The 22,854-nt window shown below is 43.9% G+C and overlaps 1 protein-coding gene and 1 pseudogene across 3 annotated transcripts in view; one reads left to right on the top strand and one right to left on the bottom strand.

The window, feature by feature from the left end:
* Positions 1–3,976: 3,976 nt before the first annotated feature.
* RNASEH2B (ribonuclease H2 subunit B) overlaps positions 3,977–22,854 on the bottom strand; it is a 45,419-nt gene continuing 26,541 nt past the window's right edge. For 2 of the 3 annotated variants that reach the window (XM_083169698.1, XM_083169696.1), the window contains exons 6-11: positions 14,876–14,940; positions 12,192–12,297; positions 8,355–8,436; positions 6,748–6,790; positions 6,131–6,205; positions 3,977–4,150 (exon numbers count right to left, since the gene is read on the bottom strand). In XM_083169698.1, the coding sequence (XP_083025824.1) occupies positions 4,043–4,150; positions 6,131–6,205; positions 6,748–6,790; positions 8,355–8,436; positions 12,192–12,297; positions 14,876–14,940 (479 nt within the window). In that variant the 3' untranslated portion in view covers positions 3,977–4,042. The remainder of the gene's footprint in view (positions 4,151–6,130; positions 6,206–6,747; positions 6,791–8,354; positions 8,437–12,191; positions 12,298–14,875; positions 14,941–22,854) is intronic. The other variant, XM_083169697.1, reaches the window with a different exon arrangement.
* Positions 17,791–19,356, top strand: LOC146059493 (dual specificity tyrosine-phosphorylation-regulated kinase 3 pseudogene; annotated as a pseudogene).

The raw sequence follows: 22,854 nt of genomic DNA, 5'->3' as shown, positions 1-22,854 counted from the left end.
CACTTCACTAGAGAGGCAATTTCTTCCTGAAAGGTAATTTGATGTCCTTCCTTCATGATTTCGAGGCGGAGGTCAATCAATTCATTAAAAGACAATCCTCTTTTATGGTCAATTAATCAATTCTGGCATACATTTAGATGTAGTTGGAATTTGAATGCTCATAAAATTGATGTTCTTGCCATTTCTGCATAATGAGTTCCAGCATGGGGAGGCTGCCTTTCCTTTTATGGCATTTTGGCATGAGGGGCGTAGAGACATTAGTTGCATAGTTAATCCAGCATCTAAAAAATGTTGTCATTCACACAAACCTGTCAGAAGTTCCCAATATTCACTATACTCTGGCATACTTTCAATTACAACATTATGTGAGTGTCGTGACTGTTCACTTTTCGGATGCAGATTGGTATAATGATATGGACGGCATTTTGAGGTCTCTTCCTGTGACTAATAAAGCAAAATCCATTAACTATAGATATTTTAGGAAGTCCATTGAGCATTCTTAATGTCAGATCAGGTTGAGTTATTGGATATAAGATTTTCCGACACTCACCTGTGAACTCTTGTTAAAGATATTATTTGCTGAACACTTCCGCAAGTATGGATTCTCCTACAACTTCCTTCCCTCACTCTTTTTAAATGGAAACTACATCTTTTTCAGATGGAGTTGCTGGAGACAAATCTAAATAGAGAAAAATCTGTAACCACTCTCTCTCAATTGGTATCTTTACTTCTCTGTTTAAGCATGCACTTATTACTCCCATTCTAAAAAACACAATTCTGATCAAAACTCTCGTTCTATCTCTCAGCTCCGATGCCTCTCCAAGTTACTTGAGAGGTTTGCCTACGCTCGCCTCATACACTTTCTAAACTGCTACAACCTATTGGACCCACTTCAGTCAGGCTTTCGCTCTCAACACTCCGCAGAGACAGCACTGACTAAAGTAGTCAATGATCTGGCCACTGCTAAATCTAAAAGGCCATTTCTCACTTCTTATTCTTCTAGATCTCTTAGCTGCCTTTGACACTGTCGACCACTCTCTTCTCATACAAACAATACAATCCCTAGGTCTTCAGAGCACAGCCCCTTTCATGGTTCTCTTCCTACCTATCTAATCGCTCTTTCAGTGTTCGCTTCTCTGATTCTACCTCCTCCTCACTACCTCTGTCCAGTGGAGTACCACAAGGCTCAGTCTTAAGTCCTCTGCTTTTATCAATCTATACCTCCTCCCTTGGGAAACTAAAATTATTTTGGATTTCAGTATCATCTGTATGCTGATGATACTCAATCTAGCTATACTCCCCGGAATGGTCACCATCAGTATTGCTCAGTGTCTTTCTGCCATTTCATCTTGGATGTCATCTTGCTACCTCAAACTCAACATTTCCAAAACAGAATTAATTCTATTTCCACCAGCCAAGAGTAGTTACCAACCTGATATCTCTATCACTGTTGAGAACACCACAATTAATCCTACTCCACAAGCTCGCTGCCTAGAGGTCATCCTCGACTCTGAACTGTCCTTCATTCCTCACATTCAATCGGTCTCTAAATCACATTACATGCATCTAAAAATCATATCCAACATTTGTCCGTACCTTACACAAGACACTGCAAAAACTGTAATCCATGCATTCATTATATCACGCATTGATTATTGCAATAGCCTCCTTACCGGTGTACCTAAGAAAAGACTCTCACTGATACATTCTATTTTGAATGCAGCTGCGAGGCTGATCTTCCTGGCTAGACGTTCATCGTCTGCTGATGCACTGTCAGTCCCTCCATTGGTTGCCTGTATATTACCGCATTCAATATAAAATACTTCTACTTACATATAAAGCCATCACTCTGACTACACCGACTTATATCTCTTTGCTTATCTCAACATATATCCCCACCCGACCTCTCCGCTCTGCACAAGATCTGCGTCTCTCATCCACACTCATTACTCGCTCCCACTTACACTTGCAGGATTTTTTGGGTAGCACCCACCTTATGGAATGCCCTTCCATGCACACTAAAACTCTCCTCTAGCCTCCAAACTTTCAGGCAAACTGATCATATTCAAGAACCCCCACACAACCTCCAGTAGCATTCATATCTAATTGCATCCCATCAGGACTGTCTTGCAATCTGGTGGGACTGCTATGCTATGGAATTCTATCCTCATGTATCCTTCCTATTATCCCTATAGATTGTAAACTTGCGAGCAGGGCCCTCCTACCTCCATGTCGGTTTGTATCTACCCAGTTTGTTTAATCACGGTTTCCAATTGTAAAGCGCAACGGAATATGCTGCGCTATATAAGAAACTGTAAATAAATAAATATTACTGTATGTAGATAAATAAAGCTCTTTGTAGCGTAAGGGGAGATTTATCAAAGCTTGGAAAGAGAAAGAGGAAAAAGATAACTGGCTGATTGATAATTCATCTCTCTCTATAATATTTGCTCTCATAGCTTTGATAAATATCCCCATAATTTGGCCAAGAGCATTGCGTTAAAACTTTTATTCATTTTTATTTTGGTATATTAGTGAGCCCTAAATTACTTCTTAAGGGGCAGCACAGGTTAATGCACTTGATTCCCCTCCAATAAAGGAGTCATCGCTGGTATGGCATAGTGAATGCCATGCAGTAATTAGTAATTACTGGCAAATGGGCCTAATTCAGACCGGATTGCCAGACAAATTTGTGCTCAAAATGGGCAAAACCATGAGCAATGCAGGTGGGAAAATGTAATATGTACATAGAGAATAAAGGTCCCCATACACTTATGTGACTTCTCCCTCCGAGAAGTCGCATAAGATTTCCCTTGAACGGCCCAGGAGCTTTCTGAGCGAGAGGATCAGAAAGCGCATGGGCCGTGCAGGGTAAATACTAACTTTTTTTTTTATTACACTGCAATTTAGATTTCAGTTTGAACACACCTCACCTACTGTAAATCTAAAGCTGGTCATACCCATCGCATAAAAAGCATCCAAAATCACCTGTACTTGACAGCAGGTTCAATGCACGGTCCTGTGCGCATCACACTGGAGGCTGCAAGTTGCAACAGCTGTAGGACAGACCGGGCAGGCTTGGCTGCTATCGAATGCGATCCTGGGATTGCGGGCGGCTTCTCCGCCCGGCACATTACATTTGCCCCACCTGTAGTGCACATGATTTTGCCCATTTTGAGAACAAATCAAATCTGAATTAGGCCCAATAAAACAATCACTACAAGACCCAATGCTTAACCCTTTGAGTGCCAACGTTGCTGTGAGTAATCCTCAAAATATCTGCTAAAATTGATCACAGCGCCTGTTTTTAGTATAAATACAACACATACAGCCAAGTCAATTAATTGAACTTTAGTTAAATATTGCACCCATAAAAAGAACAGTTGTTGTGAACGATGCCGGTGTTTTTAATGGATATTTTGAGGATCTCTCACAGCAATGTTGGCACTCAAAGGGTTGATAAAAAGGTTTGTTTGCCAATTTTCACACCTATTTTGACAAATTGCCTTGGCACTCAAATGGTTAAGACCTATAGATATGCATTCGGTTTAACCTACGTGACAAATCCATTTTAAAAGGCAAAAGGGGGTATTCAATGTAGGGTCACGACTGTCGGGCTGGCCGTGACAATGTCCCGTTCACGGCCGGCTCTACACTGATTTTGCAGGCCGGATTCAACATCCCGCCAGCCGAGCGCTGAGAAGGTGACGTGGCCGCGAGAAGCGGCCGGATAACAGTGAAGCTGCAGACGGGAGCTCGACAATTCCCGGCAGAAGGTGCCCGACTGCTTGTGAAGTTGGGCACGTTCTGCCGAGATCCCTGTTCAATGGTGTCGAAGAGGACAGCGTTGAATAGGGCCCTGCCGCTATTCCCCCTTAGTGTATTTCCCTTTTATTAAGTCGGATGTATAAAGTATCACCTTAAACAAAAATTCAGTTTACCATATAAAAATATATTGAAATGAGTAAACTGCAACTAAACAAAATCCTTTTTATTAAATAAAAAACATTTGATTCCTGTATAAAGACTCGTCCCTGGCAGGTTATTTTGCAGCTTTGCCTTTTGGACTGAAAAAAGAGGAAATGTTCTTCATACCACTTCTGTCCACCTTAGCGAGTGACTTCTGAGCTGCCGTCACTTTGCTATTACTCTGCAGGAGGAATAACACATAGGACATAGAATAATCAGACTAGCAGGGGAAACACAGCATTACAGTCAGTGTTACGCATCAGCCAATTACATCAATGCTGACTAACAATACACAAGGCACTAGAAGATTATGGGGCTCATTTATCATATAATATTTGCGGCTAATTCCCTAAGAACTGGTTAGCCCCAAATATTAGTATCCAGTATGTAGGACTGGATACTAATTCTGCAGATGGCTGCTGCAGAAATCTCCAATCCCTGCTGCTATCCCTCCTGCCTGCTTGTGGCCGCATCCCTTATAGGTTACTATGGGGGATGCTAAGCTGCCCGATTTATCGGGAAGCATCGCAGTGGGTCCCGGAGCTACCGCCATTCTGTGATGGAGGTACCCCATTGCAGCCTACGGGCTACAGACCGCACTGTCATCGGGACAGTGCGGTCAGCAGGGTCAGTGCTAACCACGCATGCGCTGACCCCCTGGCACCCGGCAAAGCAGAGCACAGGGACGGTCCCTGCAGGCTGATACATTCAACCAAAGGATCAGATATTGGAATGTAATCCTGGGGCGGTAAATGCCACCCAGATCGCATTGTATATGCGATCCAATGATAACTGGAACGCATAATATGTAAATGAGACAGCACCAAAGCAGGCTGCGCAAAGCTTGCTCATACCACACAGTGACTGCAGGCTTGGGCAGGTGTTGCATGCTGTGCTCTAATTACAGTATTGGGAACTTTGAATGTCACATGCAAACTGAAGTGGGATGGAGGGCACGCTCTCTAGGTTGGTCTAACAGCTTCTATGGGTGGCCGGTCCTCCTCTAATCTATAGCACACGACTGCTTAGCTGGGTACACACTAGATCACAGGTTCTCAAAGTCGGTCCTGCATGTTTTGCAGGTCTCCTCACAGAATCGCAAGTGAAATAATTCACAGAATCACCTGAAGATCTCTTAAAATGTGTCATTGAGTAATGAATGCACCTGGAAAACGTGAACTGTGTGGGGTCCTGAGGACAGAGTTTGAGAACACCTGCACTAGATAACACTGCAAGCGATACAATGTCGCTCACCGTTTCCTTTGAACTCCCTGACAAATGATATTACTAAATATATAGTCAGTGGCCAAAATCAGTAGTATACGGTCACTGACCATACTGTATCCTCAAATTGAGCTTTATTTACAGATGACAAAGGACGTCTCTAACCATTTACAGGAGCATGCATCGCTAACGATATAGTGCCTACTAATGAAAATTTGATTATCATTCACATCATTTAAAATATCACTAACTGCGTATGCAACATTAGACTGACAATGGCGGCAGTTTATAATATCAGAAGTGACTATATTCTTTGTTTCACATCTTTCTTCTGTTCAGCGCACACATGCTGGTAAATGCCTTGGAAGTGTGTTTTCTTTTGGTAGTGGGTTGAAGTGTTGCTCTATGACTTTCTCTGGTAGCAGGGACAGACAGATTCTGAGCACCTGGCTATCATACAGAGTAAGAAAGGCACCCAGGTAACAAGAGCATGCGCTACCTCCGTATACATACATAATTACAATATATGCAAAGCACTGCACTCCATTAGCGTTAATCGGAGAATGAAGATGCACGCTGCTTTTTAGACACATGCTTACATAGCCTGGTCACCCATTATAGACATGCATAACATAAGCAAGAAGCAGCATAGGTCAATCACAGACAGATATACATATCCGGCGACACTATATACAGATAGAAGCTGCGTTATTGTGCTTAAGCCTAACCCAATTGCATTGCTGAGGTAAAGCATTGTGCGCTGCTGCCAGGAGATACAGGATTGTTGTACAATTGTGGCAGCTAGCCATATTTAATAGCGAACTAAAGAGTACAGTAATAGCTGCTCTGGTCTGTATGCAATCCCTAATATATAGATACATACACACACACCAATAAAACGGGAAGAGGAATGGATAGGTAATAATGAAGTGCCCACCTTTTTCAGGGAACTGGAATTATATTTTGTGTAGTCCTCTTCGGCTTCCACGGGCTTGTCAGAAACTTTCCGTTTCTGCAAATTTAGATTGGGGAATATACTTAGAACCAATATCCAATCACATATTCCCCATATAAGGATCAGGAAACCAAAGTTTTAAACAGAAATATAAAATGGTCCCTAAAAAGGGCAGTAATACAGGAAAGCATTAATTAGGACAGAAAGGATTCTCTGGCTTGCCTCATGAACGTCCTACGGCCATCCTCGACTCTAATGATATAGCTAAATAGTAAGAGGGAGATGCATCAGGACTTGGACAGAGGTAAAGCGGCTCAAGGTCAGCTCTTGTCATTTAGCTAGCAATCTATGAAATGACAGTGAGAAGCCAATTGGTAACTTTTGAGCAACTGCTTCACTTTATCTCACACCAAAGCTTGATACCCCTCCTCCTAATAATTTGCAACCAGTGCAGAATCCACCATATTTGTAATTGGCATAGAACTGTTCTTACTGCACAACAAAGAAAAAGAGATAGTTGGATGATTGGAAAGGATACATGTACAGTAGCTTGTGCAAAGCGAGCAGGTGTGGTAAACACATGTATTGCGGCACAGTACCTTAGTGGGAGGCTCTGGGGTTGGACTGGAAATATCTGGCAGGCTGGGAAGAAAAAATGAAAGAAATACAAGTCATAAGCATTTGCAGATGGATTTGGAATATTTTAAGTCAGGCAAAATGAAAAACTATTGTAATATTTTACAATTCACCTTGATGCTTACCATTTCAGAAAAACCTCATCCAATGAACAGGATTTGCAAACATTTGCAGCGGGGTAAATTGACTAAGACGGGAGTTCTATTGAGAAGGAGAGGATTCCCATAGCAGATTATATTTATTATCTTCTAGAACAGGCATGTCTAAACTATGGCCCTCCAGCTGTTGTGAAACTACACATCCCAGCATGCCTTGCCATAGTTTTAGCATTCCCTAATAGCAAAACTGTGGCAAGGCATGATGGGACTTGTAGTTCCCCAACAGCTGGAGGGTCATAGTTTGGACTAGAAGGTGCTAAATACATAGGATCTAAATGGTTGCATGGGCAACATCCTGTCTTCAATAGAACTCCCATCTTAGTAAATTTACGTCATCATATTTTCACGTTGATCACTTATACATAAATGAACTGTTTTTGTTGAATCCATGTCAATTACCATTGTTCAAAGCAAGGTGGCGCTAGAACACCTATAAAAGACACGATTGATCTCTATTATAAGCAGGGTTTCTGCATGCACTGAAATATAGACATGGTAAAATGATCTTGCAAATATTTAGTAATTCCACCTGCGTCCACTGTGGAAACGGGTGTGGCATATAGGAATCCGACAGTCGGGATCCCGACATCGGGATAACAACTGGCTGAACTCAGACAGCATGGTGAGCGCAACAAAGCCCCTTGCCGGCTCGCTGCGGGTACGGCGGCTCGCTACCTATTCTATTCTCCCTCTATGGGGGTCATGGACCATCACGAGGGAGAATAGCCGGTGGCCCCCATGTCTGTCGGTCTTTTCACAGTCGGGATCCCAACGTCGGGTAAATGACTGTCGGGACCCCGTCGGGCGGCAACATCAGACTCCGCCAAAGATAAATTGTTTTAAAATAAGCTATAAACTCTAATGATTTCTAATTCCATATTCCTCCAAATAGATCAGAATAGAAACAGGCACACCAGTGGTGCAAGTAAGGTGGTATGGCGCACCTTAAATAAATGTATGCCCAGTACACTGTACCATTGACCACCATAGCACGGCCACCATTCACCGCAAGACATATGCCAGGTCATGAGTGATCTATAAACGCCCAGTAGCACTCTGAATGCTGAAAATGCTGCCAGAGTGATGAGAAATGGGTGGCAGGTGATACCTGCACGCGCCAAAGCTACGCGGTCACAGTACCGGGACACAACCCACTTGGCTCGCTGCAAAGTCCAAAATATTGCATTCAAATTAGTTCAAGTTGTAAAACACTCTTGGCCAAAGCTCAAAGCCAAAGCTCTGAAAAGTAGTTCCAAAGCTCTGAACCCAGTTCCATTTCATATTGAAGCTAAAATCCAGTCTCCCTTTTTTTCCCTTAAAACAAACATATATTGTGGTTTGTGTTACTATGGCAAGTACAGTATATCTCTTTCAGTTACAATTGCTGCAGGATGTAACGTTTGTAGTCTTACTTCAAGTACTGGGACAGCTCATTGCGGAGTTCTTCAGGTATGTACTCCGATATCAGTCCATGGGCGTAACGAATGTAGTCCTCTGTCCAAATGGAAAGACAAGATATACACGGGTTTACAATATATGCCTTTAATTAAAGCATACCGACTACCTTTGATTAAAAATTACCATTAAAAAATATTGGTGGCCATAAAAGAAAGAACGATCACCGCCCCTAGTGACTGCACACCCCAACCTTCCCAGCGCTATGCAATCAGAGTGCCTGATTCAAATATGAAATCATTTATCATATGAAAATATACTAATGCTGCAGAAAGCGTCTGAGGACAAAAGGCGCCCCCGGACAGCATTGGATCACCGTCGCATCCATCTGTCGCAGCCCTGAGCCATCTGAGTAAACGTTAGCATAACTGCATCCAAAGAAGCATACTTTTGGTTAGGCACCCCTACAAAACATGGCCGACCCAACCATGTTTTGTAGAACAGAACCCTTCGCCATTTCCCAAACATGGCAGCAATGCTAAGGGGAGACTGAAAGAAATGTACTCGGTACAGATCCTATGCATGCCCCAATCTCTAACCATCACAGATGTGCACGAAACATTGAGTTTGTGCACAACTCTGAATGAGGTGCACAGATTGTAATCAATTTCTGCTTTCCGAGACAATGCAAACATTTTGGAAAAAGATTGTCCAAAAAAACTGCTTGCCACTCCCACAAAAAAAAAAAAAAGAGAAGAAGCTAAGCTAAAGGGGCATACACACAGTGCGATATGGACTATATAGTCCATATCAGTAGAAAACATAGTACATATTGCACCTTGTGTACACAGCTTGCTATGCCGAGAGAAGGTGGCAGGGAAAAAAAGATGAGATGAGAGGGGGTGAGGTGCCACGGGACGAATGGGTAAGGTGATGGAGGGTAAGGTGACGGTAGTGAGGTGACCAAGGGATAGGTAAGAGGGGGGTGAGGCGAGAGGTATAGTGCAGGGGGGTAAGGCAACAGGGGGCGATAGACAGGGTGAGGTTATGGGGGGTGAGGCGACAGGCTTAAGAAGATTGAGTGGGGAAGTGAGGCAATTTTTCTCACCAGCATCAGCTGGTCTCTTGGCCCCCAGCGCCAGCCGCTCCTCTGCATCCGCTCCCTGGCCTCTGCTTGTCTCTTTATCCCTGTTACCAGCCGCAGGTAAGCAACACTCCCCTGGCTGCTGCTCGGAAACACACCCCCCGACCACTGCTCGGCAATACACCCCCCGACCACTGCTCGGCAACACACACCCCAGGCGCAGGACGCCCAACAGCTTCCACAGCTACACCTGCATCAATTCGCATCCCCAGGGACCCACTCAGTTTGTAACAATGAGTCCCGGGTCCGCGATTTACAAAACATTATGCGCCGAAGCGCATATTTGTGAATCCTGGCAAGACAAAAGTAGCCTCTTCAGGCAGCTCAATGTTGACTAGAAATTGTACAACCTAGTGCATCGTACAGTCCAGGAGTAGGCAACCAGTGGCTCTCTGTCTGTTGTGAAACTAAAAGTCCCAGCATGCCTTGCCAGTTTTGCTATTAGGAAGTGCCAGAACTTGTAGTTTCACAACAGCTGGAGAGCCACAGATTGCCTACGCCTGATATAGTCGAAATCAGCCATAGCCAAAATCGCACAGTGTGTATAGTCAATACTGGTGGCTCTGGATAGTTCAAGTGAAAATCTTTTTTTTTTTATTTATTTTTTTTCCTGACCAGAAGAAACCTGTGTAAGGGCCTGTGATTAGCAAAAGCAAACCATGCAGCAAAACAACAGGATGTAAATAGAAGTAAGAAAATCACCAGCGGTCCAGCACATAGAATCTAATCCACGGTCAACAGGTTTCTTATGCGAGAAGCAAGAATGTTTCTAAGTTCAACTCAAACATGACCTGACATTTTTACAGAGGGTGTATGATGGGGCTGTGTCAATACAACACAAACCAATCTATGAACCTAGAGAAATTCAGACTAGCGAGAATAGTTTTATCCAAGTTCTGCTGAATTTAATGGAAAGTGCATGTTTAATGTGTTACTACTTCAATAATATATATACTTTCATCTAAACGCTTATAAATAGTATTACAGTAGATTTGGAAAATAAAAATATAAATGACATATATGGCCATGTTGTCCATCTTAGTCAGTTTGCAAACAAGATTTTTTATTAATGTTCTTATCAACCGAACAACTGGTGTCTCCCATCCACTGAGAAACATTGACTGTCCTGCTGGGTCGAGCCCATCTAAGATGCCCCCAAGAACATGGAGAAGCTTGCTGTTCATATCTGCAACACGACTAAACTACAGCTAGCTTCAGATCGGAAGAAAGCCCTTCGCCTTCCTTGGACACTATTACCAACAATATATATAGGATGTGGCCCCATGGAACATGTTTGTGGTGTTTTACATGACACAGTGCACTCAGTACATCTGGTCTGGGCTCCTTGTATGGCACACATACGTCTCCTCCAGGTTTTATATGTTGACTGATTTCTTTGCACAACTGATCTGCTCATTCAGAGTTTGTGACCCAGATTGGGCATCTCCACTGCCCCCGACACTTCTGTGGATTTGTTTACCCCATCCCCATGTGTTTTCTCTTCTTCTTCTCTTTCTCCCCCTTCTTATTCCATAAATCTTGTACGGTTTTCTACCGCATAAGAAAGGTTATAAAACAAAACCCCAAACAGCCCAATTCATCTGTATACTGGCAACTATTCAACGGTTGTTCTCAGACTAGCTGCTTGTGACAGATTTCTTATTTATCATTTCTGTATTATCAGCTACTCAAAAGTTATACTGAAGGTCAGTTGTACTATATGCCTTTTTCTCTCTGTGGTCACAAATAAAAAAAAACAAAAAAAAAAAAAAACACAACAGCACCGTCAGAGAAACTTCTCAACTGGATCTGCTTGGAAAGAGCCAAATTCAGTCCTCAGTATCTAAAATTGGCTCTTCCCATTTGGCTGCAGGCAGTTAGGTGTGCCCCAGTTAGTGCTACAGGCAGTTAGGTGTGCCCCAGTTAGTGCTACAGGCAGTTAGGTGTGCCCCAGTTAGTGCTACAGGCAGTTAGGTGTGCCCCAGTTAGTGCTACAGGCAGTTAGGTGTGCCCCAGTTAGTGCTACCGGCAGTTAGGTGTGCCCCAGTTAGTGCTACAGGCAGTTAGGTGTGCCCCAGTTAGTGCTACAGGCAGTTAGGTGTGCCCCAGTTAGTGCTTTAAGTGAAGACAATTGTGCTTGAGAAGTAAATTAAAAGCTTCACATCTAACACATAAAACGATACCGGAGCATCACTGTTCCAGAGAACTTAACAGACATTCATCACTTGCAAAGAAAATGTAAGCAATGGATCTACCAGTTGCCCTAAACTGCTTGTTGAGAGGACTGTCAGGAGGAGGGCTGCAGCAGACACAATGTGAGGGGGGCTTTTACAATGTGCCCTTTGGTGGTATCATGTAAAACATACAGCATGAAATAGCTTATGCAGCAGCTGTACGTGCTTTATACTGGTGGTATGATGGAAAGAGCAGCACACATTTTGGGTAATGTACATGAACTACTCATTCGGTCTACAGCAGGATTTTAAGGCTTGATGTGACATGTAGTTCCATAATACCTTAAGCAGGGATGGGGAACCTTAGGCCCTCCAGCTGTTGAACTACACATCCCAGCATGCCCTGCTAAAATGTTGCTATTTGGCCATGCTAAAACTTTTGCAGGGCATGCTGGAGGGCCAAAGGTTCCCCATTCCTAAAGTGTCCAAAATTGCCACACTCTGCCCTAGAGATCATGGCACACAAGCAGTTTTACCTTCTTTGACATCAGATCCCTGTTTAATCCGAATAAAGCTGGCAGACTGGACGCCGCCTCCAACACACACGTCGCTGGTTTTTAGTCCTTTAACCGTCTGGTCAACCTATAAAAGACATACACGTACAACATCATAACCAGACAAATACATTGTTCTAGGATATCTAAACTATATATATATATATATATATATATATATATATATATATATATATATATATATATATATATATATATGTGGAGTAGGGGGCACATGTTGCTCTATTAATGGAAACTATGAGCATGCTATAAGTATGTATAATTATTGTAGCAAATGTACATATAGATTAAGACCAGTGACATACACTGTATTAAAGAAAAACAAGCCACAGCAAAACATATTGCTGCTTGCAAAGCATGTGGCTGGAAAGTCCTAGTCATGCAAATTAAACAGTGTGCTTTAATTGTGCAATTAGCATGCGAAAAAAACATGTATCCTATATAATAAAAGGCTAATGCTGCTCCTCAACTGTAAGGAGGCATGGCACTACATGGTCAACAGGCACAAACTGTAGAATGGTTGACATAAAAGAGGTTGTTGTGTTATTGATCCTCCCCTTAGTGCTGAACCCTAAATGTCCCCATCCAAAGTCTAACCCTCCGGAACATGTATTACCCTGACTGTTCCCTATGGCTGCCTAACCTCAACTCTAAATATCATGAAAAACAATATATATATATATATATATATATATATATATATATGTCAACCTTTTGACTCCGTCGACCATCTGGTGTCAGCCTATTGGCTGTCTATCGTTTATCTGAATACTATTTTGACTGCTGATCTTGCTTTGTATATATTTCAGATGTTTTTAAACATCAATTTTTATCTGTCCCCTTAACTAGTGACCCTTCATGACTCTAAGCAGGTGGTCTTCTCAATAAACACATTTTATATTTTTGCTCAGAATTATTTATATTTCATAACCTGACAAATACAATATTGATTTAACGATATTTCTTTTTGTAACTACTTGAAAATAATCAAATTTTATTTGCATTCAAAAGGGAAACAGAAGGAAGAAAATGGTTCTTTAATGCTTTACTCTAGTGCAGGCATGTCCAACGTTGGCCCTCCAGATGTTGTGAAACTACACATCCCAGCATGCTTTGCAATAGTTTTAGCATTCTCTAATAGCAAAACTGTGGCAAAGCATGCTGGGATGTGTAGTTTCACAACATCTGGAGGGCCAACGTTGGACATGCCTGCTCTAGTATCTAATTAGTGTAATGTGGTCTAGTTTAACCTGAACACAGGATATAAATAACCGGGGAAGATCTCGACACAACCGGTTTCCACAACCTTAGCAAGAAAACCAAACAACATAGAAGGTACACCTATTAATATCTGAATAAATTCCTTATGAATTTATTTGGATTGGCTTGGCTTATTCAGGCTCGCAATGCAAGAACAGTACTCCCCATCCTTAAACCTTTCAGGTCCAACGTCTAGTCAGGCTCAACAGCCAAAGCGCTAATAGCAGATCCATTAACATCAACATCCCTCAACATTTAATGTACACCATTTTTGAATAAGAAATAAAAATGACAATTAATTTAAACTAGACTGTTTGGATTGCAAAGGGTTAATAGGACTGTTTGCATTGCTTTTAAAGTGTTGTCACTTGAACATCCCATCTTGGAAGAAGAGGGGAGATTAGCAAAAGTTGGAGAAAGTGGGGAATGAGAAGTGATCACCTCCTGTAATTTTTCAAACACAGCGGCAGATGTATTCAGCCTGGTGAAGAGATAAAGTCAAAGGTGATAACGCCACCAGCCAATCAACTCCTAACAGTCATTTTTCACACAAAGCTGATTGGCTGGTACGTTATCACCTTCAACTTGATCTCTTCACCAGGCTTAATACATCTGCCCCACTGTCTGTAAATTAACAGAAGCTGAATGGTGGGACTTTATCTCTCTTCAAGGTTTGATACATCTAGCCCACAAAACCAGCCAAACTGTTTCTATGGCTATGGGTCACTAGTTCGACCCAAATTAGGTCATGGCTTAGGTCAACACGTGAAATAGGTCAACATGGCTAAGGTCAAAAAGGTTGAAAGGTCAACACAAGCATTAGGTTGACAATGGGAATGTCGATCTGAGTTTTTCACTTTTTTTTGTCCCAAATGTCAACATGGACACCGTCAAAGTGAACCGCGTCCCCTAGCATGGCACACTATTTTATTCTCCCACCATGCCATAGTGGATGGTAGAGCATGAAATACCTCCTGCCGGCACGTTGGCTCCGAAAACGTGAAAAACTCATGTCTACCTTTTGACTGTCAACCTAATGCTTGTGTCGATTTATTTCATGTGTTGACCTAGGCCATGTCGACCGTCAGAGGTCAGCCCAGTGACCGTATCCCATTTCTGCAAGGATTCAGGTAAAGCAGAGCTCCCGGGATTAAATAATACATTAGTACAATTCATTTGAAATAAAACATGCACACAAAGAAAATGTAAAACCAAACAAAAAACATCAATAGGCAAATTACTTCATTTTCCCCTAAAGTGTGATTATTACATCAGGTTCAAAATTTTCACATGGCAAAAACCTAAAATTAGCCAGTCTCACAAGAATAAACTCTAATGAAACTAAAACGGATGTTAGATCCTTTAAAAGAAGAAAAAAAAATTACCTTTTTCTTAAGCCATGCAAGAGTTTTCTCCTTACTGTACTTGTAATATTTTTTGCTCCCAATTTCTAGGGGGTAAGAATAATTGATCAAATAAATATTGTAACAAAAATGGTACTAAAGAAAATAAGTTTAAAAAACCCTATCGCTACTTTGATTTTACTTTGCGTTATCATTCAACTTTATTGTCAGCAGACGTACAAATAAGGGATACATAGAAGGAAATACAAGGAATAGTATCGGCGTAAGGCCACGCACAAAGCTATATCTATTTCCCTGCCCCCCTTCATGGGGTTACAAGTTTCTACATGGGAAAAGAAGAAATAGTGCCTGGCTTGCAGACCATTGATCTCTATGCAGTAACAGTCTGACAGTGCACACAGGAACACTAAAGAGATAGATGTCAGAGAAAGAGCAGGAGGAGCATGTTAACTTTTGATCCATATCCCTAAGCAGCTAGAGTATATGTCCGATCATTCAATGATACATGTCATTCTCCATTCCCTTGAAGCACAAAACAGAGGGGGCACAGTAATAACAATGGAGGTGTATTTCATTCTGGTTACAAAACCCTTAAAAGGCCCATACAGACCATGGTTTCATAACCTATACCACAGTATAGTAGTTCTTTAGGAAGCACATGCTTGTTAGTAGTACCTACTTCTACAGCTTATTAATGTCTAGGAACCATCATCAGTATAATGCAACCAGGGTAATGCTAGACTTTCCTCACACAACACAAGAAGAAAACATATACTGTAAGTAGGTTCTGTAAGATAACATAACATAATGCTATGGACCTGTATCTTGTAAGCAAACTAAGTAATAAAGTTATAGAAGAACAGAACATTATTGCAAGAAGGGCCCATAAATCACTATATCCAAATTTTAGTGTTCCCGCTACGCTTATTTCACAGGGTGCTGTGCCCTGCTCCTTTGAAAGCCGCTGAATTCCGCCCTGCCCAGTTTTTGACACCCTGCGCCTTAAACAGTAAATAGCAGTCGCTGACAAAATAAGGTCTGTGGGTCCCTGGGAGGCAGGTTATACCTGGGCAGCAGGGTCCGGACAGCGCCGGCGGGCAGGGGGTCCCTGCGGCATATGGACTATCAGTGGTGGGGTCCCTGCGTCAGATGGGATCTAGTTCAGTTCCCATCCGCCACAGGGACGCCGCCGCTGATTGTCCATACGCCGCAGGGACCTCATGCCTGCCCGCGCTTCCTGGACCCCGCTGCCCAGGTACCACCTGCCTCCCAGGGACCCACAGACCATAAATTGTCAGCGGGACCCTTCCCACCCCCCCACCTTCGTCCCGATCACTGTGGCCAGCAGTGAACGGGAGGATGCGGAACCGTCCCCTTTCTTTCCGGCACAGTGGCACCTGTATCTCTCTGGCCGGAAGAGACAAGGTGCCCCCACGTGCTGTCGGCAGAGTATCAATGTGAGTCCAGCGCCAATGAGAAGTAGACCCGGCGCAAGGCAGAGGAACTGCTAGCGGTGGAAAGGGAGACAGTGCCGGGAAGGAGAAGCCCTGCACTGGCAAAGAGAAGGAGAGTCGGTGCCGGGTGTGTAGACAGGGAGACCCTGTGCCAGGAAGAGGAACCCTGCACTGCTGGGGACAGAGTCCATGTGCTCCGGGGAGAAAACACCCTGCACTGGTGGGAAGAGTGAGACCCAGCTCAAGGGAGAGGAACCCTGCCCTGCTGGCGGTGGGAGAGGGAGATCCAGCACCGTGGAGTGAAAGCCTGCGCTGCTGGCAACGAGAAAAGGAAGCCCTGTGTTGAGATGGGCAGAACAAGGTACACTACACATTTAAAGTGTCACTATGCTTTCAAACCCCTGCTCAACCTTCTGCCCCCCTTCCTCTCACCATGTGTACCCCTACCCACATTTTACTCTGTCCCTGCCATGTGTGCCCCTATCAGTGTGTGCCCCTGCCCATGTGTACCTCTGTCCCTGCCTGTGTGTTCCTCTGTCTAAGCCCATATCCATGGGTGCCTCTATCCCTGTGTGCCCATGCATGCCTCTCTCCCTTTGTCCCAGAATTTTGGCTCAATCTGTGTGAGTGTATGTAAAGTTTGGCTCAACCGTGCAGCAAAACATTAATTTGTTTCTTAAACTGGGTGGCATGACATGAATTTTGGCTCAATCCTGGTGGCTTGAGGTGAATTTTGGTTCAATCCGTGTGACATGATGTGAATTTTTACTCAATATATGTTGCATAACGTGAATTTTTGCTCTGTGAGGCATGATGTGAATTTTGGCTCAGTCCGGGTGGCATTTATGTGAATTCTGGTTCAGTCCGGGTACCAAGAAGGGGATTTTTGGCTCAGTCCGGGTACCAAGAAGGGGATTTTTGGCTCAGTTTAGGTACCAGGATGTAAATTTTGGCTCAATCCAGGTGGCATGAATTTTGGCACTTTAATTCTGGCATAAAGGTGTCATACACAGAGCGATCCTTTTTTGTGAGGTGATGGGCGGTCCCTCGCATCGCACATCGCAAAGCACAAAAAGGATGTGCTGCACGTACTTTTTGAACTAGATTGCATCTAGTTCAAAATGCATGCTGCTTTAGAACATCACATACATTTTAAATAGATGCGATGTGATCTAGTTCGAAATGCATGGAGCACATCATGCATGGAGCCCATGTATGGGCAACTTAACATGAAATTTGGATCAACTATTGATTTTAAAGCAACTTTATATGGTGAAAACTTTCTGCACATTTACATGTGTGTGGGGAAGATGACATCACAATCACTTTTTATGTCACAATGATGTCATAGAGAGACGGAATCTTCAGGACTCCCTTTATACAAGGATCAGGGAGGATTTCTTCTCACTCTTGTTGAAGCATTGAAAGGAGACAGAGTTGTTAGACAAGGGATTCGATAGTATACAAATATTATCAGAAGTTATGGAAAGAAAAACCTCTTTCCCTGTTGGTACCTCATATGGTACAGCAGGGAAGTCTAAACATGAGATTTTAAAAGATCACCATCATGTTTTTAATAAGGATCAAGCGCATGAAGCTCAGCGTCCAGCGGAGCCAAGCTTGACTAATGGAAAGAAGAAAATATTAAGGCCCCAAATACCACCATTACGTTTACAAACATTGCCAGGGAAGGAGAAGTGCTCAGATACCACAAAATCCAGGTATGGCTCCACAAAGTCCATCAAAGCCACCACATACCTGAGTCCTGAGCAAGCACTGAAGCAATACAAACACCTACTGACAGCTTACGAAGTGCAAGAGATAAGAGACTTCCCTCAGATATACTTTGTGGGTCAAAATGCAAAGAAGAGCCATGGAGTTGCTGGTACACCTACCAACAGAGGGTACGATGATGAAGAAGGACGCTATATATTGGTACCACACGACCACGTAGCTTATCGCTATGAAATACTGGAGTTTATTGGGAGTGGTTCCTTTGGTCAGGTGGCAAAGGTTTTTGACCACAAACTCAAGAAGCACGTGGCCCTAAAGATCATCCGCAAAGATAAGCTGTGCCAGCAACAAGCCATAAAAGAGATCAGCATCCTGGAACATCTAAGGAAGCAGGACAAGACTGGAAGCATGAATGTAATTCACATGCTGGAAAGTTTTATATTCCGAAATCACACCTGCATGACATTCGAGCTCCTGGACATGGACTTGTATGCCCTTATTGAGAAAAACAAATTCCAGGGATTTAGTATGGATGAAGTTCGTAACTTGGCCCGCTCCATCCTAGAGTGTCTAGTGGCTCTTCATAAAAATAACATCATGCACGGTGATCTAAAACCAGAAAACATTATGCTTAAGAAACCAGGGCACAGTGGAATTAAAGTCATTGACTTTGGAGCAAGTTGCTTTAAGCACCAGAGAGTCCTCACATACTTTCAGACCCGTTACTATAGGGCACCTGAGGTCATCCTGAGAAGCGACTGTGGCATGCCAATCGATATGTGGAGCTTTGGGTGCATTTTGGCAGAGCTGCTGACAGGCTACCCACTGTTCTCTGGAGAAGATGAGAACGACCAATTAGCTCTCATAATGGAACTTCTTGGATCTCCACCACCAAAGATCCTACAAGGAGCTAAGAAAGCCAGGTGTTTTTTCACTTCCAAGGGCTACCCTCGTTACTGCTCTGAAACACAACATTCTGGATCTATAGTCCTAAACAGAAGCAGGCTACGCAGGGGCAAGATACGTGGTGCTCCCGGAAGCAAAGACTGGTTTGCAGCATTAAATGGGTGTGAAGATGCTCTTTTTATTGACTTTCTAAAAGGCTGTTTAAATTGGGATCCAACAGCACGCATGACCCCCAGTCAAGCACTAAGACATCAGTGGATCTGCAACCAGAGGCCTCAAATGCTAGTAAAAGACAAATCCTCAGAAAAAACTAGGATTACTGCCAATACCAGCAGCTTACCAAAGATGGACTCCAAAGTACCCTCATTAGGCCGTGTGGTCCCTAAGTTAAGTCACAAGCTGATCTAAGACTCTAAAAGTGCCCATACAATTTACAATTATTGTATACAATATTGTATACAATATAGTATACAAAAATTGTAACATGTATGGGCACCTAATAGGCATATCTTCTTTTCCATCATAACTCAACATCTGGGGATTAGGGCTACAGGCGACACCCCAAAAACAAAAACGACATCAGGCAGCCACCTCATGGGTGTGTTGGAAGAGCTGCTAATTATTTGTAAAATGTTGACAGTTAAGGTGTCCGTACACTGCTGCAATGTCTGACCGCCGGCTCAGGTCCAATGTGCACATCGGACTTGAGGGGACATCAAACGGAGTCGATTTCACGGAATCGGCCCAAATCGGCTCAGTGTATGGGCACCTTTACATCCAAATCATTGATAACTTCATAACTTGAACAATTGCTGAATACTATAGCTAGTGATCAAATAAATCTCACTAGATAGCTAGAACTGCTTACAAATAGCAATAGCTGTGGGGTTTTTCATGCAGGGGACAATGCGTGTTTTTTCTTGTGTCATTTTTCATCTGTGCATGAATCTGAGTTACGCAGCACATGCTTGTTCGTGATGGGGTTCCTAGAGAGTGGAAGTACAGATTCAGACCCATGTACCAAGTGTATTACAAATGTGTTGGGCATTTCTAGGTAGATAAACATGGTTGGCTAATCAGATGCAATGCAGCGTAGGCGAGTTACTGAAAGTGGTTGCATACAGACATGCTGAATTGCTCACATTGCTGGCCATATTCAGACGACTGATCTACACCTAGCATTGGTCTGAATGAATGCTGAATTATACTCAGGTATAATAGCCAGAATTAATTATTATGTAATAGTAAAGGGATCCAGATTATGTAAGTTCAACTCAGTCTGTTCTCGGCTCCACCTCGACATCTGGGCTGTCCGGGCACACTCACTTTCTAGTGTTCACGCTAGGCTTATTTCACAGGGCGCTGCGCTCTGCTCTTTTAAAAGCCGCCGAATTCGGCCCTGAGAGTTTTTTGTCGCCCTGTGCCCTGCACAGTAATTAGCAGCCGCTGACAAATTAAGGTCTGTGGGGGCCCTGAGAGGCAGATGGTACCTGGGCAGCGGGGTCCGGGCAATGAGGGCGGGCAGACGGTCCCTGCTGCATATGGGCAGTCAGCGGTGGGGACCCTGTGGCGAATGGGAACTAGTTCCCATCCGCCGCAGGGACCCCGCCGCTGATTGTCCATACGCCGCAGGCACCCCCCTGCCTGCCAGCGCTGCCTAGATGCGCTGCTTACCACCCACCCACCGCCACAGCAGTGTACGCTGCTGAGCGCGGCAGCGGGTATAAACTATCCCCTCAGCCCTGCAGTCTCCCTAGCTGTGCTGACAGTCCCGCTCACCTCAGCCCCGGCGGTGACTGATAGGTAGTCTGGCCCTGGTGTACGCTGCAGTGAAACTCGAGCAGGGGAGAGGTAGGGAGGGTGAGAGCAAGTGGGCAGCCAGGCACGGGGGACCCAGTTTAACAAAATGTGTGGTTCCCCAGGTAAGAACTGTGCTGGACCCAACAGGAGCACAAGGAGCTGCAGCGGCGGCCAGCGCTGGGAGAGGAGAGCATGTAGCAGCGGCGTCCGGCCCTGAAAGACAAGGAGCTGCACAGCTGCGCCCACTGCTGAGAGACCAGAGACCTGGCGATACTAGTAAGAACTAGACCTGCCTCCTCTCGCCCCGGTCACCACAACCCGTTGCCCTTTCACCTTACCTCCTCCCTCCCATGTCACCTTAACCCCTTTCGTCCCCCATCACCTCACCTCCTCCCCCTCATGTCACCTCACCACTTCTTGCCCCATTACCTCAGCTCGTCACCCATCACCTCACCCCCATCACCTAAACATCTCTCGCCCCTTCACCTCACCCCCTTTCACCCCTTCATCCCACTCTGTCACTTCACCCCCTGTACCCTGTCTCCAGGTGTCATTTTTGAAGTCTGGGGAGTGGCACCTATTCTCTACGATGTATATATAAATAAATATAAAACTGATTTCACTTTCTAAAGTATCGGAGTTGTCAAGTGTGGTAACGATCGCCGCCTTCTGGCATGACTGTACATGACATTACATTAACAAGGAGGTTCCATGATGACCAATCATCTATCGATACGTGGAGAATTATAATGATTATAAAGATACACGCCCAATTATAATTATGTACGCCCCTACATTAAAATATGTACGCCATGTTTGTAAATAATTTATGATTGCATTACTCAGCATCCCTTACTGTAGAAAAGAGACTGTATTCTAGCCTAAAGCTAGAGATTGAAATGCCCAACTCTCTGTAAGCTTGCATAATAAATATACTTTATCACTGCCTCATATTAAGGATACATAATTCACGTTTATCACAGTAAATGTGTTTTTCCGACACTCAGGATGATACTCTGTAGGTTGCCGAGGTGTACAGTGTGGGGCTTAATGTGTAATGTGCTTTACAGCATGTGACATAGGGGGTTATTTTGGTTCACTCTTTCTGACAAATTCCTTCTTAAGGTGCGTACACACGGGGGCGATTTAGTGCAAAATCGCGGGAAATATGGTCGCTGAGCGACCATATTGCCCGCAATGGGAGTGTGCACCGGCGATATATCGCCGGGTGCGCGCTCCCGTTTTTGCCCCTGTGGTGATCGCTGGTCGCAGGAACATGCTCCTGCGACCAGCTGATTACCTCTGCGGCTCCCCCCGGCAGTTTCTTTTTCATCAGCGACCATCTCTGGTCGCTGATGTAAAGGAGAAACTGAGCAATATATTGCTCAGCCATATATGGCTGAGCAATATATCTCCCCCGTGTGTACACAGCATTAGATGGACAAAACCATGTGCACTGCAGGTGGGGCAGATGTTACTTGTGCAGAGATAATTAGATTTGGGTGGGGTTTTACTTCAAAGTGAGATCTATATTGCAGTGTAAAAATAAAGCAGTCCGTATTTTCCCTGCACAGAAACAAAATAACTCACCCAAATCTAATTCTCTCTGCACATTTTAAATCTGCCCCCCTGCAGTGCACATGGTTTTGTCCATCTAAGAAGGATTTTGTCAGAAAGAGTGAACTAGAATAAGGCCCATAATGTGTAATAGACATTACAGCACATGGTATAATATGTAATGAGCATTACGGTGTGTGGCATGATGTGTTATGGGCATTATGGTGTACTGTATAATGTGTAATTGGTATTTGCGGCATGTAGCGTAATGTGTCATAGGCATTAAAGCGTGTGGTATAATATGTAAGGAGTATTATGGTGGGGAGCGGGTGGGCCCTGCCTATTGTGTCTGTCCCAGGCCCCACAATTTCTGATGGCAGCACTGCCTGCAGTCTCCCTAGCTGCGCTGACAGTCCCGCCATTCTCGCCCCTAGCGGTGACTGACAGCATCTATCAATTCCTCCTGCATGCAGACTATAGGTCTGCTGAGGATCTGGTGATACAGGAGGGCTGAGTTTGCTTCTCCCACCGAACCAAACCCAGCCCTCA

This window comes from Crinia signifera, chromosome 2, assembly GCF_055691185.1.
Source record: "Crinia signifera chromosome 2, ASM5569118v1, whole genome shotgun sequence".
Classification (NCBI taxonomy): Eukaryota; Metazoa; Chordata; class Amphibia; order Anura; family Myobatrachidae; genus Crinia; species Crinia signifera.
Note: the sequence above shows the minus strand (reverse complement) of the source record. Positions and strands in the feature narration are given on the sequence as shown.